The 24529-nt window shown below is 50.1% G+C and overlaps 1 protein-coding gene across 3 annotated transcripts in view; it reads right to left on the bottom strand.

The window, feature by feature from the left end:
* Positions 1–3746: 3746 nt before the first annotated feature.
* The window catches only part of LOC123448218 (regulation of nuclear pre-mRNA domain-containing protein 2-like), a 29969-nt gene continuing 9186 nt past the window's right edge, over positions 3747–24529 (bottom strand). For all 3 annotated transcript variants that reach the window (XM_045125044.1, XM_045125045.1, XM_045125046.1), the window contains exons 6-8: positions 23146–23285; positions 22823–22858; positions 3747–5055 (exon numbers count right to left, since the gene is read on the bottom strand). In XM_045125044.1, coding sequence (XP_044980979.1) covers positions 4174–5055; positions 22823–22858; positions 23146–23285 — 1058 coding nt within the window. In that variant the 3' untranslated portion in view covers positions 3747–4173. The remainder of the gene's footprint in view (positions 5056–22822; positions 22859–23145; positions 23286–24529) is intronic.

The raw sequence follows: 24529 nt of genomic DNA, 5'->3' as shown, positions 1-24529 counted from the left end.
TCCCTAGTTAGGGTTTACAGTTTTTGTCTTGAATACCCTTGTAAAAAATACAGATCTCCACTCGTCGTATTATTTTCGACTGGAAATCTTTTCATGGTCGGTAAGACAAACGTGTAGAATAAATACATCCGTATTAGAATACATCGCATCCAAGCGGGGCCTAAGCTGTGAAAAGAATTCCCATGAGGGATAATTACAAAACGGCGGGAATACATCGCATCCGTATTAGAATACATCGCATCCAAGCGCAGCCTAAGCTGTGAAAAAAATTGCAAATCCCTAGTTAGGATTTACAGTTTCTGTCTTGAATACCCTTGTAAAAAATACAGATCTCCACTCGTCGTATTATTTTCGATTGGAAATCTTTTCATGGTCGGTAAGACTAGAATAAATACATCCGTATTAGAATACATCGCATATTCACATCCAAGCGGGGCCTAAGCTGTGAAAAGAATTGCAAAACCGGGATGGTTTCCCATGAGGGATAATTGCCAAAACAGCAGGAATACATCGCATCCGTATTAGAATACATCGCATCCAAACGCAGCCTAAGCTGTGAAAAAAATTGCAAATCCCTAGTTAGGATTTACAGTTTCTGTCTTGAATACCCTTGTAAAAAAATGCAGATCTCCACTCATCGTATTATTTTCGATTGGAAATCTTTTCATGGTCGGTAAGACTAGAATAAATACATCCGTATTAGAATACATCCCATATTCGCATCCAAGCGGGGCCTAAGCTGTGAAAAGAATTGCAAAACGGGGATGGTTTCCCATGAGGGATAATTGCCAAAACAGCAGGAATACATCGCATCCGTATTAGAATACATCGCATCCAAACGCAGCCTAAGCTGTGAAAAAAATTGCAAATCCCTAGTTAGGATTTACAGTTTCTGTCTTGAATACCCTTGTAAAAAAATGCAGATCTCCACTCATCGTATTATTTTCGATTGGAAATCTTTTCATGGTCGGTAAGACTAGAATAAATACATCCGTATTAGAATACATCCCATATTCGCATCCAAGCGGGGCCTAAGCTGTGAAAAGAATTGCAAAACGGCGATGGTTTCCCATGAGGGATAATTGCAAAAACGGCGGGAATAAAATGGAGATGCGGGGGATCGAACCCCGTGCCTCTCGCATGCAAAGCTACACCCCCTGTAGTTGATATGTTCCTACTTGTACATGATCTTATCAAATAAATATTCAGTAAAGTCGGGAACTCCTCCTGTCTTACATGCATATCCTTGAGCTGACAACGTCCGTTGTTTTTTTAGTAGGTCAGTCGAGCATCAATGTCATAGAGAAGTTTAATACGAATTCATAACTCTCCCAAAGAAAATGAAATTCAAAAGAGAGGACATATACTTGTCTTCACTTGAGAAGCCCCCTGTGATCTGCGGCCACCTAAAAGGACTTAAGAAATGCAGACAATAAGCACCTAGCTCTCCGGCCGCTCCTAACAATGCTAAGTATCATTATGTTAAACCCAATGCCCCATGTTCCATATGCCATGTTTCACAGTGGTCCAAGAGAGAAACGCCAAGACAATGTCTGGATGCAACTTGGACATGGAAAGGGAGCACCAGAGGTAGTTTAACTTTGCCAATGGCTAGTCAAATCTGTAGGGACTATCTAGCCCCTTGAGTCCTTGACCAGTTGCATGTGATGTATGGATCATCCAGTTAAGTCTCCAACTCCAAGAGAAGAGGCCAACAAGGTGGCAATGATTGGAGAGAAGCAATGCAAGGAAAATGCTGGTTGATTAACTCAGCTTAATTAGCTGGTCAAATGTGCGGACTGAGAAGGAGGCAGATGGTCCATGGCCAACCTTATTCCATGTGGAGATCAGATCACTGCCATTTTATAGGCATTGCATTGTGTACTCTACTCATTAGGATCATCACATTTTTAGTTAACTGGTACTTCAATTAACATATATAGAAGTAGATTATTGTACCATCACATATATGTTTGATAAGTACTGGTACGAGTTAACTTTCCAAACTTGATCCATATACTACTATGTTTTTTTCCATTGTTTCTTGAGATGATAGTTTGATGAGTCCGGACCATACAGATGCTGCGGTTACAGATGCAAGGAACAGTGCATCTGCGTATGATACGTTTGTAACTAACCGGTTGGCCGTACCTCTCCACGATCTACCACACCTAGACTTATATAAGCACTTTGCTAGCTACCCCAGCCGATCTGAATCTGTAGGACGCATTGTCATACTCATTTGATATTATGCTCTGCGTGCCATAGAAAATGGATGATGAATGTTCCATCTGATCACATGAAATCAGTCAAAAAGATCAACTCCGAAGAAGAGGAAGATTGTAGGTATTTCGGCCGGACGGCGGTGGATATTAGTCAAAGATGGCCTCACATGGCCCCTCAAAAAAAAGTCGGAATGAACGAACAGCGCGCTCCCGTAATTTTCGTCAGGGTAAACTCGACGCATGTAAAGTGGCAACGCACTGAAAAACCGGGGCGCTGCGCACATATTCTATGTAACGCTAGTACGAGTAGTTTCTAAGGAATTGGTAATAGTGTGGATGAATCAGCTGTCTGGAATGGAAGAAATGGATCCAGATCTCGGGGTGACATGTTCCCACAGCTCGCCCCATATGCTCCGTGACTCCCTTTTGCTCCATCCCCGACTAGTATAAGACATGGCGTCACATGTTCCCACGTACTCCCTCCGATCCACCAGTGGAAGCTGCGTGCACTTGAGCAACGCATGCTGCTAGTCTCCACGCATTATATACGCACGCCGTAGGAGACAAACACTACAGCTCCAACTCTTCAACTCCCACCACACTGCAAAGTCTCCAACCTTACGGTCCGATCAAGTGCCATGGAGACTAAGCAGCACCAGGCTGCAGGCAGCCGCCGGAATGTCGTCGTCGCCGTCGTCATCTCTTGCCTCCTCGCCTCCATGCTCCTGCTCCATCTCCTCTTGCTCACCCCGTCGACGACAACAGCCGCCGTGTCTCTCGGCGCGACAGCATCCGCCGTGCCTCTTGAAGCGACAGCATCGCCGTGGCAGTGGCAGTGGCAGCAGGGTCGCCGCGGTGCTGCGGCAAGGAGGTTGCTGCTGGCGGTCCAGCCTAGACCCAGCACGGCCATGGGCACGGAGACCAACGAGTTCCACGTCGAGGGCGGTCCTCTTCCGTCAGCCGCCAACGGCAAGCCCGTGGAGGTGGGGTTCGACGCCAGCATGAGGAAATTTCCCAAGAGCGGCTCAAACAAAAATCATAATTAGTCGGGGGAACTGAATCTCCTTCCTTCCTTTCCTTCTCTCTTTGATCAGCTGTAGCTGTAGCTGTAGCATGTAATATCTTTTGCAGATAGCACTCACACTTGTAGAGATTGAAGACTAACCTACCTTAGGACATGTGTAATCTAGTGCCAGGAAATAATTAGTGTTTATCAATTTTTGAGAGACAGAGTTTGCTCCAGTGCTGACGTGACCCCGGATGTATCATGTATAGATCGTCTGTCCATGTCAATGACTATCTTTTGCAAGTTTTACCACAACCATTACCTGACCTGTACTACCTCAAATCCGAACTCCTTGTGTCCTACGTACTAGATTTCCAGCAAGCCCACTTCCTTGACACAGTGAGTTGCGTGTAATCTTCACCACTATTAAATCAAACATCATTCATGCTCCAAACTAGCAGCAACACCAATGAGTCAAAAGTAATCACTTGAACGAAGAGGGGGGCGCTAGAGAGTTGCAGGGCAAACATTATAAAATAATAATAAATAAACGTGAACAACAATATGAGTACATGAAAATAGTTACAGTTCAGATCCCATCTATTCGTAAGTTCTACAACCGAGTAGCCCTAAAATGTTAACATCATTGGGCAACAACAATTTAAGCTAACAGTATCACCCATTTGTTTGTCTCTGAGCTAATTAAGCAAGCTATGCAAAGAAAAGTCTAACTACTTCATATGGTCAGGAAGTATCGACCAAGCTTTTCAGACCAAAAGGAACAGTTATACATCACACAAGCCGTACGCCTATTTTCGTAGGCAGTGATCCTGTTTCGCCTACAGGACCTGTAACCTAACCGCATAATACTCGGGGATTATTGTTAATGTACAAAGATAGCACAAGCTGCTGCCTTTATACCCCGACATTCATAAGATAACATCATTGCCGCTGGACGGATGGAGATTGCTGCACCTGAACTGGAGGGAAGAACCCAGTGCTTGAAGTTGGGAAGAATCCAGTTGATGTTGGAGATTGCTGTGGTGCCTGTGGAGACTGCTGCTGCTGGTGGTGGTTCTGCATGGGTGGCAGAGGAGGTGGAGGCGGCGGTCCATTTGGCATTGCAAAACCTGCAGGCAACAATGGAAGTGGAGGTGGCAAAGAGCCAGCCATCATCCCAAAGGGTATCATTCCGAACATTCCTCCAGGACCTCCAGTATTTTGACTAAATTGCTGCATAAGTTGCGGCACCATAGGCTGCAATGGAGGTGGTGCAAATGAACCTGGTACTTGGTTAACCTGTGCTAGTGACTGTGTGCTTCCATGAGAAGTAGGTGCCGCTCCTATCTGTTGTTGCACTTGTGGTACTTGGGCAAAGAAAGGGGGAGCCCCCGTATCACCAGCCTGCTGCTCTAGTCTAGGCCTCTTTGGTCTGTCAAAGCCGGGAGGCCCTGAAGAGAGTTCTCCAGAAGGCGAACCCCCATTTATGGAAGCAGCTTGTTCAGCGGCAAGAGATGAGAAAATGGAGGACAGCACTTGCTGGCCAGATGATAAAGATGCAAGCTTATCTGCCATAGCTGCTGCGGTTATCTTGGGCTCATCAACCATAGCACTGGTCATGGTGGGAGGTGAGGTCGCTTGATGCACTGGCTGAAACTGAGGAGATATTGGCCTTGCTTCTGAATTCTGCACCGCAGCAGCTGTTTGCTCTGATGTAAATGTAACCATGGATGGACTAGAACTAGAGCCTGCACCATTTGTAACAGGAGCACCACCAAGTCGTTGTCTGAGTTGCATGGCATGTTCAGCCTCTGCTCGAGCAACCTGTTCGTCAATAAATTAAAGGATAAGCCATAAATCACTAGTAATTCCACAAATAACTGCTAAAATGCTACTCCTTCCGTCCCAAAATAAGTGTCACAAATTTAGTACTAAATCAGTACAAATATAGTACTAAAGCAGCAACACTTATTTTGGGACAGAGGGAGTACTACATAGGCAGAAAAGACCGGTGATAAAGATAGCTAGCAGTGTTAAATCAAGCAGTACATTAACAGGAAAAGATGCTACATATAACTATACTACTCCCTCCATCTACATATATAGGGCCTAATACGTTTTTTGAGGTACCTTTGACCAATGATAAAATTATATCATTAGAAATTCCTTTCACATACGAATTCGATAGTATGCTTTGTGTAACATGCATGTCATATGTTATTGTGCTAACCTGTGGTCAAAGGTAACCTCGAAAAAATGTATTACGCCCTATATATGTGGATGGAGGGAGTATATGTTTGAAACTTTCAGCTTAAATTTGCAAATAACATGTTTACTCTACGTGAGCCATTGCCCTATATATACATCTACCTAAACCTATCTCTGACCTCTGTTAAGGAGTATTATTAGTATTAGTATTGGTCTAGGGCCTTATGTATCCGTATTAGTCTAGATGTTCTTACTTGTACACCAAGTCCCAGATATGCAATACATAAGGCCCTAGACCAATACTAATACTAATAATACTCCTTAACAGAGGCCCTAGACTTGGATGTATTGCACACCTGGGACTTGGTGTACAAGTAAGAACATCTAGACTAATACGAATACATAAGGCCCTAGACCAATATTAATACTAGGTTATCAAAAGAAGATGGCACATCAAGAGAATAAATCATTGTGCAAGAAATCGTAGCCCGAGAAATCGGCGGCGAAAGAAGCTCGGCAGCAAGAAAATGGACATAGATCAATGACAATGCAAAAGGAGGCCATGAAATCCCTATAGAAGACAACAAGGACCAGAAAGGCCACAAAAATTGTATAGTAAGGACCAGGGCCAGGACCAGAGAAGAAAGCTGGCATATAATGGTTTGGTGGACCAGCATGGCATGAGAAACACGAAAGAGCAACGGACTTGCTGGACGCAGTGGGAAATAGAAAGCTAGAAGCTAGGAAGCACACATGAGACATTGATGCATGAGCCGTCATGTCTGCAAGAGGGGCTGCGGAGGAGGCCGTGCAGGTGAGATGCCGACGAGGAGTAGCAGAAAAGAGCAACTAGTGGGCGAGCACACAGCATGGATGGTGTTGAAGTGTATCTGTGAATTGCCTTAGTCCTTTCCATCAGTTCGGATTTTTGGTTGCGTTGCGTGCATGAAGCTTAACATGGTATGAGAGTCCAAGGTCTTGGGTTCATGTTCTGGCTTTCGCAGTTTATCTACAAAATCGTTGCTGCCCCCTTTGTCTACATATAGGCATCTTTAGCCATACCTCCGAGTCTATCCATGTGTTACTTTCCGCGTCACACATGAGAGGGGGTGTTGAAGTGTATATGTGGATTGCCTAGCCCTTTCCATCAGTTCAAACTTTTGGTTGCGTTGGCTAGTGCATGAAGCTTAACATGGTAGCAGAGTCTAAGGTCTTGAGTTCAAGTCCTGGCTTTCGCAATTTATGTCCAAAAATTGTTGTTGCTCCTTCTATGTCCACGTATAGGCCTCTGAGTCTATTCATGTGTTGACTTTCCGCGTCACACGTGAGAGGGGGTGTTCAAGTGTATCTGTGGATTGCCTTGGCCCTTTCCATAAGTTCGGACTTTTGGTTGCGTTAGTTAACAGATGAAAGGTGCACCACCATCAAGAACCGCCGGATAGCGCGAGAGGGAAACTGTGCCCAATGATGACATTGAATATATACTTTTTTGGGGGAAGGGGGGGGGGGGCAGATCAGACCGAAGCTGGCTCAACCTCGCACAAACAGATGTGTTGTCTTCCTTTGATGCACCATCTTCTCGATTCTCCCCCTTTGGCTTGACTCAACGGGTTTTTGAAGACTCTCCATGCTATGAGCACTCTCAAGACACAGATTATTGGGTTTTCACTATTTGTATTAGTGTTATATACTTCTTCAAATGCAATACTATTGCATAGTCTTTGCGTTTGAGAGGGGGGGGGGGCTAAGGAGTATTATTAGTATTGGTCCAGGTCCTCCACCTCTGAACCTTCTGATACGATCAGATTAGCTTCATATGAAGCTGCAATTGTTAACATATATGCATGGGCACATCATTCAATCAGCAAATACAATCGCATAGTGTCGGGGTACACAAACATGGGTATTTATTTCCCCCTGAGTCACCGACCCGGTAACCCAAGGCTGCCGGAGAATGCTGCCACTCCTTCAAGACCTCGCCAGGGCCAGAGGAGCCGCTCTACGAGAGGTCAAGGAGCGCATCAAGAAGACAAAGACTCCGACAGACGAGGCCCCCAATGTCCGACGATGCCGGCAAGACCTACACCAACAGCCCAAGACGTGCCAAGAACCTCTGGCACCTGCCTGGGGTGAAGGCACAAGCATCCTCACCAAGACCCGGCAAGGCGCCTCCCCGGCAAGTGCGGGCCAACCTACCACAACTCCACCTCATTGCTACACCAGTCACTTGTCGATGAGGTGTCGAGCTCCCAGGTGGCTAGGTGGCTCTCGCTGGCTACGTGGCGGCGCACCGGAAGACAGGTTACAACCTATTGACACTCGTCTAAAGGCGTGTCAAGACCCCAAGCCATGGCCAGCTCATAGGTGGCCGAAGCCTGCCGGGAACGCACCCCTGCTCGCCACCTGAGGCCGCATTTATGGCGCTCTATCTCTAAGTGCCAGACTTAGATATGATAGCATTGTTAGCTATCTGATCATGTCAGTTGCCACTATGGACGCCCCTTGAGCTATAAAAGGAGGCCAGAGGCAACCTAGCAAAAGATTCGGATCTTTGGATATTCGGACACTAGGAGATTTGACACTTGGTAGATTAGGTCCCCAGAGGATTAGAGCCAGGTGTAAGTGTACGTACATGATAGCTCTCCCCGGCAACCCTTGCCGAGGTATAGCTCCATACAAACTTCGTCTTCCCCAATCAATCCACCAAAGTAGGAGTAGGGTTTTACACTTCACAACGGTCCGAACCTGGCTAAAATCCCCGAGTCTCATCATCGTGTTGCCTCGTAGTCTACTCTTTGTGCCATACGACCTCCCCGTCGAACCACAAAGGGCCCAAGGTCCCATAGGTGATCGTGTGCACACCTGCACCGACATCTTTGGCGCGCCAGGTAGGGGGCGATTCGTTCGCACAAACCCGAGATTGCGATGCGCTGCATCGATCTTCATCAGCATTCCCTCCGCCTGAAGCATCAAGGAAGAAGAACATCGTCACGAGCTTTTTTCTTCGGCCCCATGCCACGCACCACCGTCGTGGTTGCGTCAATGGCAACGAGGACCATCGACGCCGCGGCTGCTCCGTCCGACGCGGACGGCGCGGCCACGATGACGACCTCGGCGGAGGAAGAAGCATACCAGACAACGGTGTCATCCCTATCACAATCGTCGCACCGGCCCACCTAAACCATGGGGAGGTGCGGCTGCGATTGAATGGTCGGTTTTGCGTCAAGGCGGAGCCATCGACGTCGACGAGCTCTCGTGCGGCTAGGTTCTGCATTTGCCCCATGTTGGTAAATCCTAGGCCAAACGCTCGAGCGGATCCGTTGGTCGACGACCCCGACGAACGGGCCACAGCGAGGTCCCATTACCCAGCGTTTCCAACGTTGAGGTAGTTACGGGACCGTTGGGGAAGGAGGAGGAAGGTTCGACCGAACATATTCGCTATTCCTTCCCTTCCAGCTAAGTTGTGAACGCTTGCATTGGCCCGGCAATCTCTTGCCGCAGACCATGCTTATAACTAACATTTCCCCAAGTACCTCCATTTCCTCTCTATTTTACCTTCTCTTCCTCTCAGAACAGCCATGGTTTACGCCATGCAAACATTAGGGAGCACGAAGGGAAGAAACACCGATGGAGAGAGGAGGGAACGGCGAATGTGGGAAGACGAGCGCCAACATAAAAAGGAAGCCTTAACGAAAGATAAGTCGACGCGCCCGCCGGTTTTTTGTTAAAAAACTTACATTTCGCATATTCCCCTTCGCGGCCAAGGTTTGTTTCTATGGTGAACCTGCTGCGCAATGGGGCTGTTAGGAATAAGCAACTTAGTATTCCCATGAGGCCATAGGCCAATATATATACATGTACAGGTTATGGACTATATGCAGGAAAACCCCTTATATATTGGGATAAATACAAAAGGGTACATGAGTTGTATTATAACTCTAACACCCCCCCTCAAACTCATGGTGGATGAACAACACTGAGTTTGGAGAGATAAAAGCCATGTTGTGCTCTAGTCTGGGCCTTCGTCAGGAAATCCGCCAACTGTAACTCGGAAAACACATACTGAAGAGCAATGACCTGATCCTGCACAGCAGCGCGCACATAGAAAGCATCAACACCAATATGCTTGGTGAGCTCATGCTTCACAGGATCACGCGCAATGCTAATAGCACCTGTACTATCAGATAAGAGCAGAGTCGGTGTAGTGACAGAAACACCAAAATCCTGAAGTAACCACCGTAACCAAGTCAACTCTGCCGTCAAAGAGCCATCGCTCGCAACTCAGCCCCTGCACTCGAACGGGAAACTGCAATCTGTTTCTTCGTCTTCCAGGCAATGAGAGAACCACCAAGAAAAACACAGTAAGCAGAAAGTGAACGGCGATCGGAAGGATCACTAGCCCACGTAGCATCCGAATAGGCCTGAAGCTGTAAAGAACTGGAGCGAGGAAAGAATAGACGGTGAGAGATGATCACGCCAAATCAGTCAAGGCATCAAAAAAAAGAACTTTGACGACACTGGTGGTCAAAGAACTTACTCTGAAGTCATGAGCATGGATCCTAGCTCGTATGATGCAGACGGCGGAGTTGATCTGCCCCTCTTTAGAGTCGGAGGAGCGGGATTCGGCGGCAGAGTTGGGGCTTCAGCCAGGGGCGAGCCCGGCGGAGAAGTTGGGCTTGATGGGGGGCTAGGGTCCGCTCCTATAACCCTCCGTCGCTTGACAGGAGAAACCTTGCCTTGAGAAAGGCGAGGGGGGGGGGCTGGCGACTTGCAGCCGCGCGCCCTCTCTGCTTGGAGGTCGTCTTCTTCGTCCTCGAGGGAGCCTGCGGAGGTGCGGGGGCTGCCGCTTCCCAACCAACGCGCTGGCGAGAGCACCACCCCGATTCGGGAGCTAGAGGGCCCTTTTCGAGCCCCTCTTCTTCCGCTGACAGTTTCGTCGCCTTCTCCGCCTTGCCCTTGATCAGGAGAGCTTCAGCCCCGGCAGGCTCCTGTTAGGAAAGCAACTTATCTGTATTGAAGGCCCAAGGGGCATACATATATTACACATGACTTGAGGTGCAAGGAAAGTAAACATAGACTAATAAGGACTCCTAGACTAATACTAGTAGACTAATAAGGACTACTAGACTAATACTAATACTTCCTAACACCCCCCTCAAATGCAAAGCGTATGCAATAGCATTGCATTTGAAGAAGTGTAATACTAAAAAAAATGATAATCGAAATCCGTGTCTTGAGAGTGTCGTCGTAGCATGAAGTGTCTTCAAAACTTGTCGAGTCGCCGAAGGGGATAACGAAGAGATGGCACATCAGAGGTAGACACCGCATCACTTGAAGATACAAGATAAGTATCAAGAGAAGATGGGTTGTCAAAAGAAGATGGCACATCAGAGGAAGACACCGAAGAGATGGCACATCAGAGGAAGACACCGCATCACTTGAAGATACAACATAAGTATCAAGAGAAGATGGTTTGTCAAAAGAAGATGGCACATCAAGAGAATAAAGCATTGTGCAGAAAATCATAGTCCACGACAACCGTCGGCGAAAGAAGCTCGACGGATAAGGCACGATGGACATAGATCGACAATGCAAAAGAAGTCCAGAAAATCCTATAGAAAACAAGGGCAAGTAGGCCACAAAAGTTGCATAGAGAGGATCAGGACCGGAGAAAGGCTGACGAACTAAGGTATGGTGGACTCGCATGGCATGAGAAAACACAAAATATCAACGGATTTGGTGGACGCAGCGGAAAATATAGAAAACTAGAAAACACACACTAAATTAGGGATGATGGCAGCGGAAGAGAAAAAATAATATCATGGCGAAGGGAATAGCAGTAGCACACGAGCTAGACGTGCGAGAGCAGAACATGCAATCGGGAGCTAGGCAGTACACGCCACGACAAGATAGCATGCAGCAGCAAGCAGCACGTGTGTAGCAGAGGCAGCGGTGGCCAATAGCATCATGTAGCATCATGAGCAGCACCACGTAGCAGCAGTTTTTTTTTTAGGAATCAGCCCTCAGCAGCAGCAGTTGACCACAGGATCGAAACAGCAGGGAACCAGCAGCAGCACGCAAGAGGGGATCTGGCGGCTGGATCCTCACTGAGCCCTACGAGCGGCTCGTGCCTAGGTCGTTGTACAAGCAGCACGAGCTGGAGAACCTGGTGCTGCCAACCACGGATTACCTCTACGCGCCGTAGCAGGACGACCTCCGCCGGGCCACGGCCTTCATCCACGGCTGGAGGCGGTGGTGGATCCGGCGGGGCGGCGGCTTGAAGCTGGCGTCGATCCGACAGCAGGTGGTGGATCCGGGCGGCGGACTAGCTGGTAGCGGGATCCAGCTAGGGCCAGCGGACGGCATCGCGAGATCCGGCAGGGGCCGGTGGGATCCGGCCTGATCTGCAGCAGCCGCGGACAAAGACCCGCGGGGGCCGGCGGGACCGGCTGAAGATCGGGATCCGGCGGGAGATCGGGATCCAACGACGGGAACGGCGGCTGGAGCAAGAACGGGAAAAATATTGGATCGTGAGGACGAGTTGCGGCGTCCGGAGACCTAAACCTAGCCAACGCAACCAAAAGTTCGAACTGATGGGAAGGGCTAGTGCAATCCACATATACTGTAACACCCCCTCTCACGTGTGACGGGGAAGACAAGTCAACATGTGCAACCGGAAGAGAGCGACGGCTATGACTCAAAGGCCTCTACGTGGGCACAAAGGGGGGATACCAGCAATTTTTCAAATAAATTGCGAAAGCCAGGACTTGAACTCAAGACCTTAGCTCTGATACCATGTTAGGAAAGCAACTTATCTGTATTGAAGGCCCAAGGGGCATATATATATTACACATGACTTGAGGTGCAAGGAAAGTAAACATAGACTAATAAGGACTCCTAGACTAATACTAGTAGACTAATAAGGACTCCTAGACTAATACTAATACTTCCTAACAGCTCCAACCCGATAGCTTCTTTCGGGGAAAGATTCTCGTCTTCCTCTCCAAAAGAGTCGCTTTCTCCGGACTCCTCCTTTCCTTCGGAGGCCGTTCCCTTGGCGGCTCTGACCTGTCTGTCCTCCGCGACTCGGGCAGCAATATAAGCCCTCTTTGCATCCCTGGTGGGCGCAGTCAGGTTTTCGTCTTGCTTGGAGGCCCTTTCCCCCAAGCTAGAGAGCCACGCCATCTCGTCTTCCAGGGAAGGCAAGGCCCAATCTGGCTTGACCCCGGAAGCGTTGCAATCCGGCATCCACTGCAGAATCTGGTTCCTGGCAGAGTTGATATTCAAGGGGACGATCCCTGCCGACAGATGGAACAGCCCCATGTCACTAAACAACTGGTCGCACAACCAGCCATGGCCGTAGACCGTCAGGTTGTTGACGGTGCCTGGGTACAGTCGCATCCAGTCGGCAAGGCCGTTGAACTCCCATGCGAACTTGTCCCTCTTCTGCAGTGGGGCAATGCGGTGCCGAAGGAAATCAACACCTACGTGCTGGATGGTAAGCCCGGCAGCTTTGAGGCGGGTGAACCTGTTCAGCGTCGGGCGAAGCTTGTCATTGGAAAGACCCAAGTTACTCCAGTCGTTGCCGCGCGAGACACAAGCAGTCCGTGCGGAACAGAACTCGTGGGCTTTGGCATCCTTGATCCAACACCAGTCGCCCCTCCACTCTTCCCACTTCCCACGGTATTGGCCAGGGAGGTACCCCAGTCCTTCATCTTGGCCCGGGGAATCTAGCTAACGTTCCCCGACCGGTGATTCTTGTCCTCTATCCGGGGGGTGAAGAAGTGTCTGAACAAATCCACGTTGGGGGCGACTCCGACGAAGTTCTCGCACAGGTGGGCGAAGATCGCCATGCATGCCATTGCATTGGGTGTGAAATTCAAGAGGTGAAATCCATATGTCACCATCATGGCGCAGAAGAAATCAGAAAAGGAGGGAGAGAGACCACAGTAGAAGTACGCGCAGAAGAAGCGGTACGAATCTGATGGCGTCTTCTCCTTGGGTTGTCTGGTAGAACTTCGGGCGCCCCTTGCCCCTTTGTCTCTGTCCCCCACATATAGGCGTACCTTGCAATCAAGGTATTGGCGTCCAGATTCGACGAAGAGAAAACCACGTCTCCCCGCCGTCGCTTCTCCGCTTCCTCTGTTCTCCTCTTCTTCTCATCAACAGCCTGCATCTTCGCCTCAGCTGCCTGCTTTCCCTTCACGCCGGTCGTCTTCTTCCCCATCTCCCTTGAGCAGCGGGAGATTCGGCAATGCGCGTGGAGGGAACGGCGGCGGCGGAGGCGGCTTCTTGGCTGGAGGAGGTAGGAGGGGATGGTGGGCGGAGAGGCAGATGTGAATGAGTAGCGCCCCCTTCGCAGGAACCCTTCCTTATGTATGGGGACCACGCGTTGGGGGCTGGCTGGCTCTTCGCAATCGCTACAAGGAACTACCGTTTACTTACCGGCGGTTCCCCTTTTTTACTCCCTAACGGCTACTGTTCAGCGACCCCCACAACCTGCGTTAAATACACGGATTGGACGTGGGTCGTGGGAGTAGTAGTGGTTCCTCGACGTGTGTCCGTGCATTAAGGGAGCCTAAGCCAACATGCCCAGCGACATGTATGGCTCAGGCTCGGGGGCTTCTGTCGGGATACAAAAACAGGGGTGTTTATTTTCTCCTGACTTGTGCACGGACGACGAGTCACCGACCCGGCAACCTAAGGCTGTCAGAGAATGCTCCCACTCCTTCGAGACCTGGCCAGGGCCAGAGGAGCCGCTCTACGAGAGGTCAAGGAGCGCATCAAGAAGACCAAGACTCCAGCAGACGCGCCCCCCAATGGCCAACGATGCCGGCAAGACCTACACCAACAGCCCAAGACGTGCCAAGAACCCCTGGCACCTGCTGGGGGCGAAGGCGCAAGCATCCTCACCAAGACCAGGCAAGGCGCCTCCCCAGCAAGTGCGGGCCAACCTGCCACGGCTCCACCTCATCGCTACACCAGTCACATGTTGATGAGTTGTCGAACTCCCAGGTGGCTAGGTGGCTCTCGCTGGCTACATGGCGACGTGCCGGAAGACAGGTTACAACCTGTTGACACCCGTCCAGAGGCGTGTCAAGACCCCAAGTCATGGACAGCTCATAGGTAGCAGAAGCCTGCCGGGAACGCACCCCTGCTCGCCACCTAAGGCCACATTTATGGCGCTCTGTCTTAAGTGCCAGAGTTAGGTATGATAGCACTGTTACCTATCTGACCATGTCAATCGCCACTGTGGACACCCCTTGAGCTATAAAAGGAGGCCCGAGGCAACCTAGCAAAGGTTTCGGATCTTTGGATATTCGCACACTTGGAGATTCGACGCTTGGTAGAGTAGGTCCCCAGAGGATTAGAGCCAGGTGTAAGTGTACGTACGTGATAGCTCTCCCCGGCAACCATTGTCGGGGTATAGCTCCGTACAAACTTCGTCTTCCCCAATCAATCCACCAAAGCAGGAGTAGGGTGTTACGCTTCACAACGGCCCGAACCTGGGTAAAATCCCCGAGTCTCATCATCGTGTTGCCTCGTAGTCTTTGCTCTTTGTGCCATACGACCTCCCCGCCGAACCACAAAGGGGCCCAAGGTCCCATAGGTGATCGTGTGCACACCTGCACCGACATATTTGGCGCGCCAGGTAGGGGGCGATTTGTTCGCACAAACCCGAGATTACGATGCGCTGCATCGATCTTCATCAGCATTCCCTCCGCCTGAAGCATCGATGAAGAACATCGTCACGAGGTTTTTTCTCCGGCCCCATGGCACGCACCACCGTCCTGGTTGCGTCAATGGCAATGAGGACCATCGACGCCGCGGCTGCTGCGTCCGACGCGGACGGCGCGACCACAATGACGACCTCGGCGGAGGAAGAAGCAGACCAGACAACGATGCCATCCCTATCACAATCATCGTGTTGGCCCACCTAAACCATGGGGAGGTAGGTGCAACTGGGATTGAATGAATGGGGAAGAAGGAAATGTACACGGCGATATTCTACTAGGGGAGGGTAAAGATCTAAAACCTGTATAGCTGACACCGCAGACGGACACAACCTTAAATATAGATCAGACCACCCAAGTATTGTACAATTGATATCTCTTATAACAGATATAACAAGATACATCATAGTAACCCAACTCTGCAACCGGGGCACACGAACAGTCAGGCTCCAAGAATCTGAAACGGTGGAGCAAAGCGTGCGGTAGTGCAAACTTGCTGCGCTGGGATTTTTTGCCACGGACACACAACATACAAAACCAGGTTTGAACCAGTCAAAATGGTGGGAGGGGTGTCTCTTAGAAAGTTTGGAGAGTTTGAGTATTTTGAACCAAATCAGGGTTGTATTATGAACACTAGGACAAATTCAGGGGGTAAAGTGGGCCCAAGGGATCGTAACAGGAGTTAATAAGAGACAGAAGAGTGCTTGAGGTGGGATGCTAAACTGGTTGCTGGACCTGTGTGCCGACTAGCCACGCAGACCATGATTGGCCTACTACCTTTCATCCAAACTGAATTGTACCACAAGTACTTCAGTTATTTACTAACCTATTATAGAGCTTGAGCAATGCGTTTGTGTGATGCGTAGTTGTGCATTTTCACATGGCCTTTTCTTTTTTCATACAACATTCGTCTTGAACATGCGAACACAACTTCACCAAGAGATGTCAATGACCAAGAAAAACACTAGTTATGCCTTGCCTGCCATGGGGCATCACAGATATCATCAAAAGGATCTGATGAGCCTATCAAGTAAGATTGACCCAAAAACTCCAGGGCTTTGAGCTCTCCCTCGCAGCCGCGGCTCCCGCCCACCACCGATGGCCACCTCGGCCACGCCATCGCCCGCCCCCACGACCACCCCGGGTGCACCACTCGAGCGCAGCCGCCACCTAAGCCCAAAACCGCCCTCAGGACCGCTGGACTTGAGCTCGTCCGCCTCGGAGGAGCGGCTCTGCATGTCGGGTGGTTCGACCGCGTCGAACCGGTCAACCAGCCCACGCTGCTCTTACTCCCAGGCAGTGGTCTTTGGCATGCCCGGAGCCTCGCCGCCTGCCGCGCCAAAGCGGAACACTGTTCATGCGGCGGCCCATGCTGCTGCTTCCCCAGCCGCCATCAATGCCGCTACGCCCATTCATGGCCCGGAGCAGGTGAGTTACTCCGCACATCCATGGCAGCTGGTCACCAAGAAGAGAGGCCAGGTGGCTCCCGCCCACCCGCCGCCCCCTCGCGCCGCGTCCTATAAAGAAGACCTCCATGGCCGCTGCTCCCATTGTCTCCTCACCAATCACAAGATCCGCACTGGTCGCGAGGAGGTTCGTTGTCTGCGTTGTGTCCGGACGGGGCACACTGCTAGGGACTGCCCCTTCAAACACCTTCCACCAACCCACTCCCCCGCTCCGCGCTCAAACCCGTCGTCCGAAGCGACAACCTTGCACCACCTCCTCCACCTCCACCACCGTTGTCGCACCCCCTCAGCAACAGCCGACGGCTAGTCGAAAACCATCGCCCCAGCAGCGCCTTGTTTTCCCGACCAGTAGCATCCATTCGCGCATCAACCACCATCCTGAGCCAGCTATGAACTCCGAAGCTGCTAGCCTTCCTGGTGACGTTGTTCGCAGGCCCATGTCCTCCTGTTGTTCCCTTGTGTTCACCCAGGAGATGGCGGACGAGGAGCTGCAGCTGCGTGCCACGGCGCTGATCATGGATGTGGCGTCCGAGGACATGTACCCCAGGACAGCTGCGTGCCATCATGGAGGAGTACCCCGCGCTTCGGCCTGGGGTCGTGTCTGTCTCCCTCTACCATGATGTTTTTCTGTTGCGCTTCTTGGACGCGCAGTGGAGAAACGTGGTGGCGGACGGCGGCGTTTTCCACGACAGGCAGGGCACCCTCTATCTACCCAAGGAATGGTCTCACCGTTCCTTTTCGGAGCTCCGGACCATGCGTTACAAGGTTCGTCTCTTCCTTGAGGACTTGCCGGTGCAGGCATGGAACCTCAAGACGGTGAGGCGCATCCTCCCCATGCTCAAGATGCACGCCGTCGAGGTGGAGACCTATAACAAGACAGATGTATCCTACTACATCCTCTATGCCTGGGTGCTCTCGCCGGACCTGCTGCCACGCTTCGCCCAGCTGGGGACCAACAAGTCGTGTCGTCACGCCACGGCTGACCCCATCGGGCGCCTGCAACTACCGGTGGGCTTCACGCGGATCATCGAGGCGAACTCACCGCTGCCCGACAGCCCGCGTGTCCATGACAAGCGGGTGATGCTGCACATCGACTAAATGGAGGGGTACGCCTTAGGTGGCGGTGATTCGGGCACATCGGCGGATCGGGACGACAGAGGCGACTCGCTCCGCGCTGCCCGCTCCGCTCTGGCGTCGTCGGGAAGGCCATCCATCTTCTCTAGGCTCGGTGCCCGCACGGGAGTGGAGGGTCGCGGCTGCATCTTCCTGGTGGATGACGATGGCGCCGTCATCAACGACAGGGCGCTGGACCCCACATCTGACGAGGCGCTTCTGCCCTAAGGCGTGTTCACCCTACCGGTGGCTGGCCACGTGCAGCCAAGAGCTAACAACGCTGGTGAGGGGGGGTTGTTCCAGACGGTTGGGGCAAGCCCCCCTACGTCGATCGGAGCCATGCAGTCTAAAGCTTTCCACTGCAGACAACGCAGCTGTCGCAGCCCACGTCTACCGGGCTTAGGAAGCGGACCAAGCGCAAGAGACAACACAGGAGCAGGTGACGGATGGTGGAGGCGCCTCCTTAGGGGTCGTGGACGATGAGCTAGTGACGCGGTCGACCCTTCACCTGGGTCAACGCCCAACGTCACCAACACTGCTCCAACACTGTTGCAGGCTGGCCTCACGGTGGAGGAGGTGGCACCTGCGCCCATGGGACCGACACAGGCTGACGTGGGCATGGGCAATGCCAACATGGAGCCTGTTGATGGACTCCCAATCAATGGGCTGGTGGGTGCCATCAGCAACATGCTTGCCACTTTGGAGGAGCCAATCACGCCTGCACTGCTGCCCAGGCCGACGGCTGCACGCCCCAGAGCGCCTCGCCGGGGACGCCATTCACCGATGTCCAACCCACGCAGGAGCCGCCACCTTGCTTCCTTCACCGCGGCCGCGATGGGGGCAGTGGCTAGGGCGCAAAAGCTTGGAATTGAGACGGACAATGATGATGCGATGACCAGATACACCAGCACCTTTGATGAGCCCCTTTCCGAGCAGCAGATCAATGCCCTCACTGCACTGGCCGAGACGAAGGGAGAAAGAAGAGCGCCACCAAGAGGGGTCAAGGAAGCGGGGCTACAGCGCAGGAGGCGGCCTAACTGTGTATTGTTGTAGTCTGACGATTAGTGTGTCTTATGGATAGTTGTCCCATCTTGTTCTGGAATATCCGAGGCCTTAACACCCGGCGCGGAGAGGAGTGGCTAGGAGATTAGTCAGCCAATTCAATACATCAGTTGTATGCTTTCAAGAATCAAAGTTCAGTGTTGTGGACCAGGATCTGATCAAGCAATGTTGTGGAGCTGCGTTCGATTCCTTTGTCTACCAACCGGCTGCGGGAACCAAGGGAGGCATTATCTTTGCTTGGAAAGGAGCCGAGATTCAGATGACCTATATCCACTGCACCACTAGTTGGATTGAGTTGCGTTGCTTACGCCGCCGGACTGGAAAATGTTGGAGGATGTTTGGTGTATATGGCCCCCAAAGAGATGATGGGAAGATTGCCCTTCTGGCTGACCTCGAAGCAGCCATGGCCGGCACTACTATGCCCACTATTTGTGCCGGCGATTTTAACATGATCAGTGCAGCATCTGATAAGTCTAATAACAAAATTAATCGCCGCATGCTGAATGCCTTTCGCCGTTTCATCAGTGACAGGCACTCAAAGATATGTACCTGCACGGAAGGACCTATACTTGGTCCAACGAGCAACAAACTGCCACACTAGTCAAGCTCGACCGGGTCCTGTATAACGAGGCATGGCATGACTCTTTCCTGGCCTGCCTACTACAAGGCATCACCACAGCGATGAGCAACCACTGCCCCATGTTGTTGAGTTGTGATGTTGAGTTCAAACCCTGCAGAAGATTCCAATTCGAAAATCACTGGTGCAAAATGGAGGTGGTTGGGGTTGGGCCTCTCCGGTGAGCTCACGCGACCCCTTTCTCATCCTGCAACAACGGCTGCAGCATACTGGCAAAGCACTAAAAAGATGGCACTCTCAGCATTGCTCTCATCTGACGAAGACACTTGATATTGTCAATAAATTGATATTCAGACTTGATGCCGCAAGGGATGTCAGACAGTTAACACCACAGGAACACCGTTTCCGAAACTTCCTGAAGGTCCGGTGCCTGGGATTGCAGCATTGGAAAGAGCAATGTGGAGGCAACGTTCTAGGGTGAATTGGATCAGGCTTGGTGACACTAGTACAAAGTTCTTCCACATCAAGGCGTCAGCTAGAAGAAGAAAGAATTATATTCAGGTGATTGAACACAATGACTGCATGATCACAGGGCAGGAGGACAAACTGAAGATCGTGTGGGAGTTCTTCAACACCCTGATTGGAACTCCCAAAGAGCGGACAGCAGCCATCAACCTCCAAGCGCTCGGGTACACACCTATGCTGCAGCACTTGGCCGACCTTGACGCCCTTATTACCAAAGAGGTGTTGGCAACCATTAATGATATGGCCATGGACAAGGCACTTGGACCCGATGGATACACCATGCTGTTCTTCAGAGCGTGTTGGTCTATCATTAAAGGAGATGTGATCGCTGCCATCAACAAGCTGCAGAATCTCAAGTTCAACAATTTCCAGCATCTAAACTCGGCTTGCATGATCCTACTGCCCAAAATTGAAGGTGCCAAGAAGATGACTGACTTCAGGACAATTAGTTTGGTGCACGCCATTGCAAAAAAAATCACCAAATTGCTTGCACGGCGGCTGCAACCCAAGATGGATAAGCTGGTCGCTCCATGCCAAAGTGCCTTCATCAAGCAGACATCAATCCTCGACAATTTTGTGTTTGTTCGTGGTCAAATAAAGTGCCTGAAAATGTCTAAAACACCATCAGTACTAGTCAAAGTGGATATTGCAAAGGCCTTTGACAGTATTTCTTGGGAATTCCTGCTGCAACTTCTACAACAAAGAGGGTTCAGTAGCCGGTGGACTGGGTGGATTGCAGGGCTGTTGAGGACATCCTCTACCAAAGTATTGATCAATGAAGAGCTAACCGAGGTCATACAAAACACGAAAGGGCTACGCCAAGGAGACCCCGTATCGCCACTCCTGTTCGTCATTGCTATGGACACCCTGGCATCAATGGTGAACTATGCAACGCAGACCGGCGTCCTCAGCCCACTTGGCAAGGGCTGCTCCACACTGAGGGCTTCGTTGTATGCTGACGACGTCATCTTCTTCCTAAATGCCCGAGAAACTGAATTCTGGGCCATCATGGAACTTCTCCGACTGTTCGGTGAGGCAACGGGGCTGCATGCCAACTGGAGCAAGAGTGCGGCTATCCCAATAGGAGGTGCAGATACCCACACCATCACAAACCTGGTGCAGGACTCCGGCTGCCCGGTGGCCGCTTTCCCCATAACTTACCTCGGGATGCCGCTATCAGACTCCAGGCTGCGTCGTGTCAATCAGCAACCAGCCATTGATAAGCTAGCCAAACGCATGGAAGGGTGGAAGGCCAGGAATATAGCGTTGCCCGGTCGTGTCGAGCTCGTGCGTGCCACCCTATCGGCCATGATCATCTTTCAGCTTATGGTACTGGATCCCCCAATGTGGCTGCTTAAAAAGGTAAACAAGCTGCTCCGTGGCTTCCTTTGGGCTCAGGACGAGGAGGTCACAGCTAGTAAATGCCTGGTGAAATGGCCTGTTGTCTCCCGCCCGCGCGAGTTCGGTGGTCTTGGCATCCCAGACATTCAGAAGAAAGGGAGAGCTCTGCGCTGCCGCTACCAATGGTATTACTGAACGGACCCCACTAGGCCATGGCATGCTCTGCCCTTGCCCACGGACCCTTCTGCCGACGAGCGCTTTCGCGCATCAACGACCATCGTTGTCGGGGACGGCAGGCTTACATCTTTCTGGGACTCCCACTGGGCAAGCGGGCTGCGTCCCGCGGATCGATGGCCGGAGCTGATGCGCCACTGCACCAAGCGCCGCCTCTCTCTTCGGGAGGCTGTCACTGGCAATCGGTGGATGCGGCTGCTGAAGCCGAGTCCTTCCTCTTTCGTGCTCAGACAGTTGTGCAGCCTGACGGAGTTGGCCAGCGGAATCAACTTCAATGACAATGCCGCAGACCATGTCATCAGGCGTTGGACGGCGGATGGTACTTACACCGCCAAATCAGCATATCGATGCCAATTCGAAGGAGCTCTGCGGTCGGACGACAAGACGCTAATCTGGTCTGCCAAGGCGGCGCCACGGGCGAAGACGTTCCTCTGACTCGCCGCCCGTGGACGATGCCTCACAACAGATAACCTGGTTGTTCGAGGCATTCCGCACAGCCCAGTCTGCCTACTCTGCTTAGCTGCACCGGAGACGGCCAAACACCTGCTGGCAGACTGCACCTACACCAAGCGGCTGCTGATGGATGTCATTGACAATCTTGGAGGCTCCTTCCTGCAGCTCACGCCAATGGTGGCTGCACCACTGCCAAGTCAAACCCTGAAAGACAATCGGAGCGTGCAGCTGCGCTTACTCCAAGGTGATGAAAAGAAGACCTGGAAATCGGCAATCTGCTTGGTTTCCTGGATGCTCTAGAAAGAAACAACAACCGCGTCTTCAACGCCGCCGGGTGCACTGTTTCACAGCTCATGGGACGCATCATCGATGAGGCAAGAAGCTGGTCGGCGGCTGGTATAAATCTGTTAGACAGACTCTTTGAGCCACCTTGAGTGCTGAAGAGCACCTTCTTGTTGTCGTTGTTGTTGTATACTGGTCGTGCCAGCTGGAAACCAGCCCCTAAAACCTGCTGATCACACTAACTGTAGCTCTACTACTGCAATTTGTATTTCTCCCTCTGATTAATCAATGAAATATGGCCATAGGGCCATCATTTCGTCAAAAAAAATATCATCAAAAGCTTTAAGAATGGTGCCCAGATCTATGCAACATGGACAGAACAGCTAGCACAAGGCAAACATATATCACAGGTTCATAACAAGGAAGCTAACTGATCCAAGAAAACGTGCAACACAGTCTTGGAGTTTAACCGAACAAATCACTTTTAGTCAGTAACAAAAATCAGCAGATACGGTTTCTACATGATTTTGCAGGAATATCAACGTAGTAATGAATAAGACGATAGCAGGTAAGATGATATAAGAGAAAAACCTTACTTGCAACTGAGTGCGAAGAAGCTCCGACTTTGCTTCCTGTTATATAACAACAACAACAAAAACTCTGTAAATTGAAAGCCAAAGAAGGATTCCGTGCTTGTATGAATGGGTTCTTCCACTAATGCAACCATTGATATGCCCTGAGATTTGTGCACATTCCCCCACCATACTTTATTGTAACAGAGGTGAGAGAATGTGCACACTCAGTAGCTGAGATAGTAGAAGCACCTACTTTGCATAAGAGTTTTTCCAATTGTAAGCAACACAATATGATGCCATCAGGCTAAAACATTTGGAAGATAGTAGAAAAAGGTGCTGAATACCTGTTCACTGAGAGCTACTTTTAGTTGATTAATCAGATTTGTCCTAGCTGTATCGACACTTTCAAGTTGCTCGATGCAGTTCTTGAGGACTGCTTCCTGTTCTTGAAGGTCAGAAACCAATGATGATGCTTGAGGAATACCTAGGGAAAGAATGAATCAATTATTATTACTACACATTCTTATCAATTATGATAGAATAAATGTAAGTCTTACAATGTCAGAGCATTATATATTTTCAGATCAATTACTTTACTTCACAAACAGAATTTAGTGTAACTACAGGTCTCAGATTATAACATATGAGCAAGACCAAAAACTCCACAGCCAGGAGCATTTAATAGGAAATCTTCCATTGTACTATAGTACTCCCTCCGTCCCAAAATAACTGTCTTAACTTTGTACTAGAGCTAGTACAAAGTTGTACTAAGCTTAAGACATTTATTTTGGGAGGGAGGGGGTATCTTTCACTCTAAAACTCATGGGGGGGAATCTAATTTGATATCGGCCTCCAGAACTATAATTGTGTCACAGTTGTACTAACCAGCCAGATGTGCTATACCAAAAAGAATAGAGCCACATGAACTGCCACTTAAAAAGAACAGATATATACATGAAGAGAACTGTTTTCTTCCATGCATTGTGCCCAAACCATGATACAATCACGTTTATAAACAATTACAGGGCATAATCAAATTATTCTCTATCAATCGATTTTCTGTCACCATGGAGTGCTTAATGCATTTGGTAACCACTGAGTCTGGAATGTTATGCAAACATCAGAGCGAACATGACATGCACATTGAAGCATGCTATTAATATTTTGGAAGTTACAACAATCCACAAGAAACAAAAACAAAAAGCGCGCGCCAACACACACACACACACAAGTACAACACCACAACTCATATAGCATGTATGAATCAGATGAAGATATGCAGTAAATCCCATAGCGTCTGCCTAACAAATCATCGTAGTTAGTGAACAGAGAAACCATTTGCAAGTTGAACTACTGTTGTGTCTCAGATATTGGTTTAATCTTGTACCATTACATGAGCTCGGAGGGAATTCGATCATTATAATTTTCTCCATTTCAAAAGACAAATCAGATAATCTTGTTTAGCTTACCGAAAGTTATGTTCTAGAAACAATAATACTACTATGTATATCAACGTGATAGTGTTCACATTCAGAAACAGAAGGATTCTTCATTGTCATCTTCTACATCTAAATAGCTAGCTCTCACTAACCTATTTCTCTCAACATGCAAGCATGCCACCTCACCATGTAACATGCATGGGAAAAGGTCCACCTCAACATGCAAACATGCATGAGAATTTCCATTCTATTATGTTTTTTATATTTAATAAGTATTCTACAACTATAT

Source organism: Hordeum vulgare, chromosome 4H, assembly GCF_904849725.1.
Source record: "Hordeum vulgare subsp. vulgare chromosome 4H, MorexV3_pseudomolecules_assembly, whole genome shotgun sequence".
NCBI classification, from domain to species: domain Eukaryota; kingdom Viridiplantae; phylum Streptophyta; class Magnoliopsida; order Poales; family Poaceae; genus Hordeum; species Hordeum vulgare.
The sequence above is the reverse complement of the archived record's forward strand: the minus strand, read 5'-3'. Positions and strand labels throughout refer to the sequence as shown.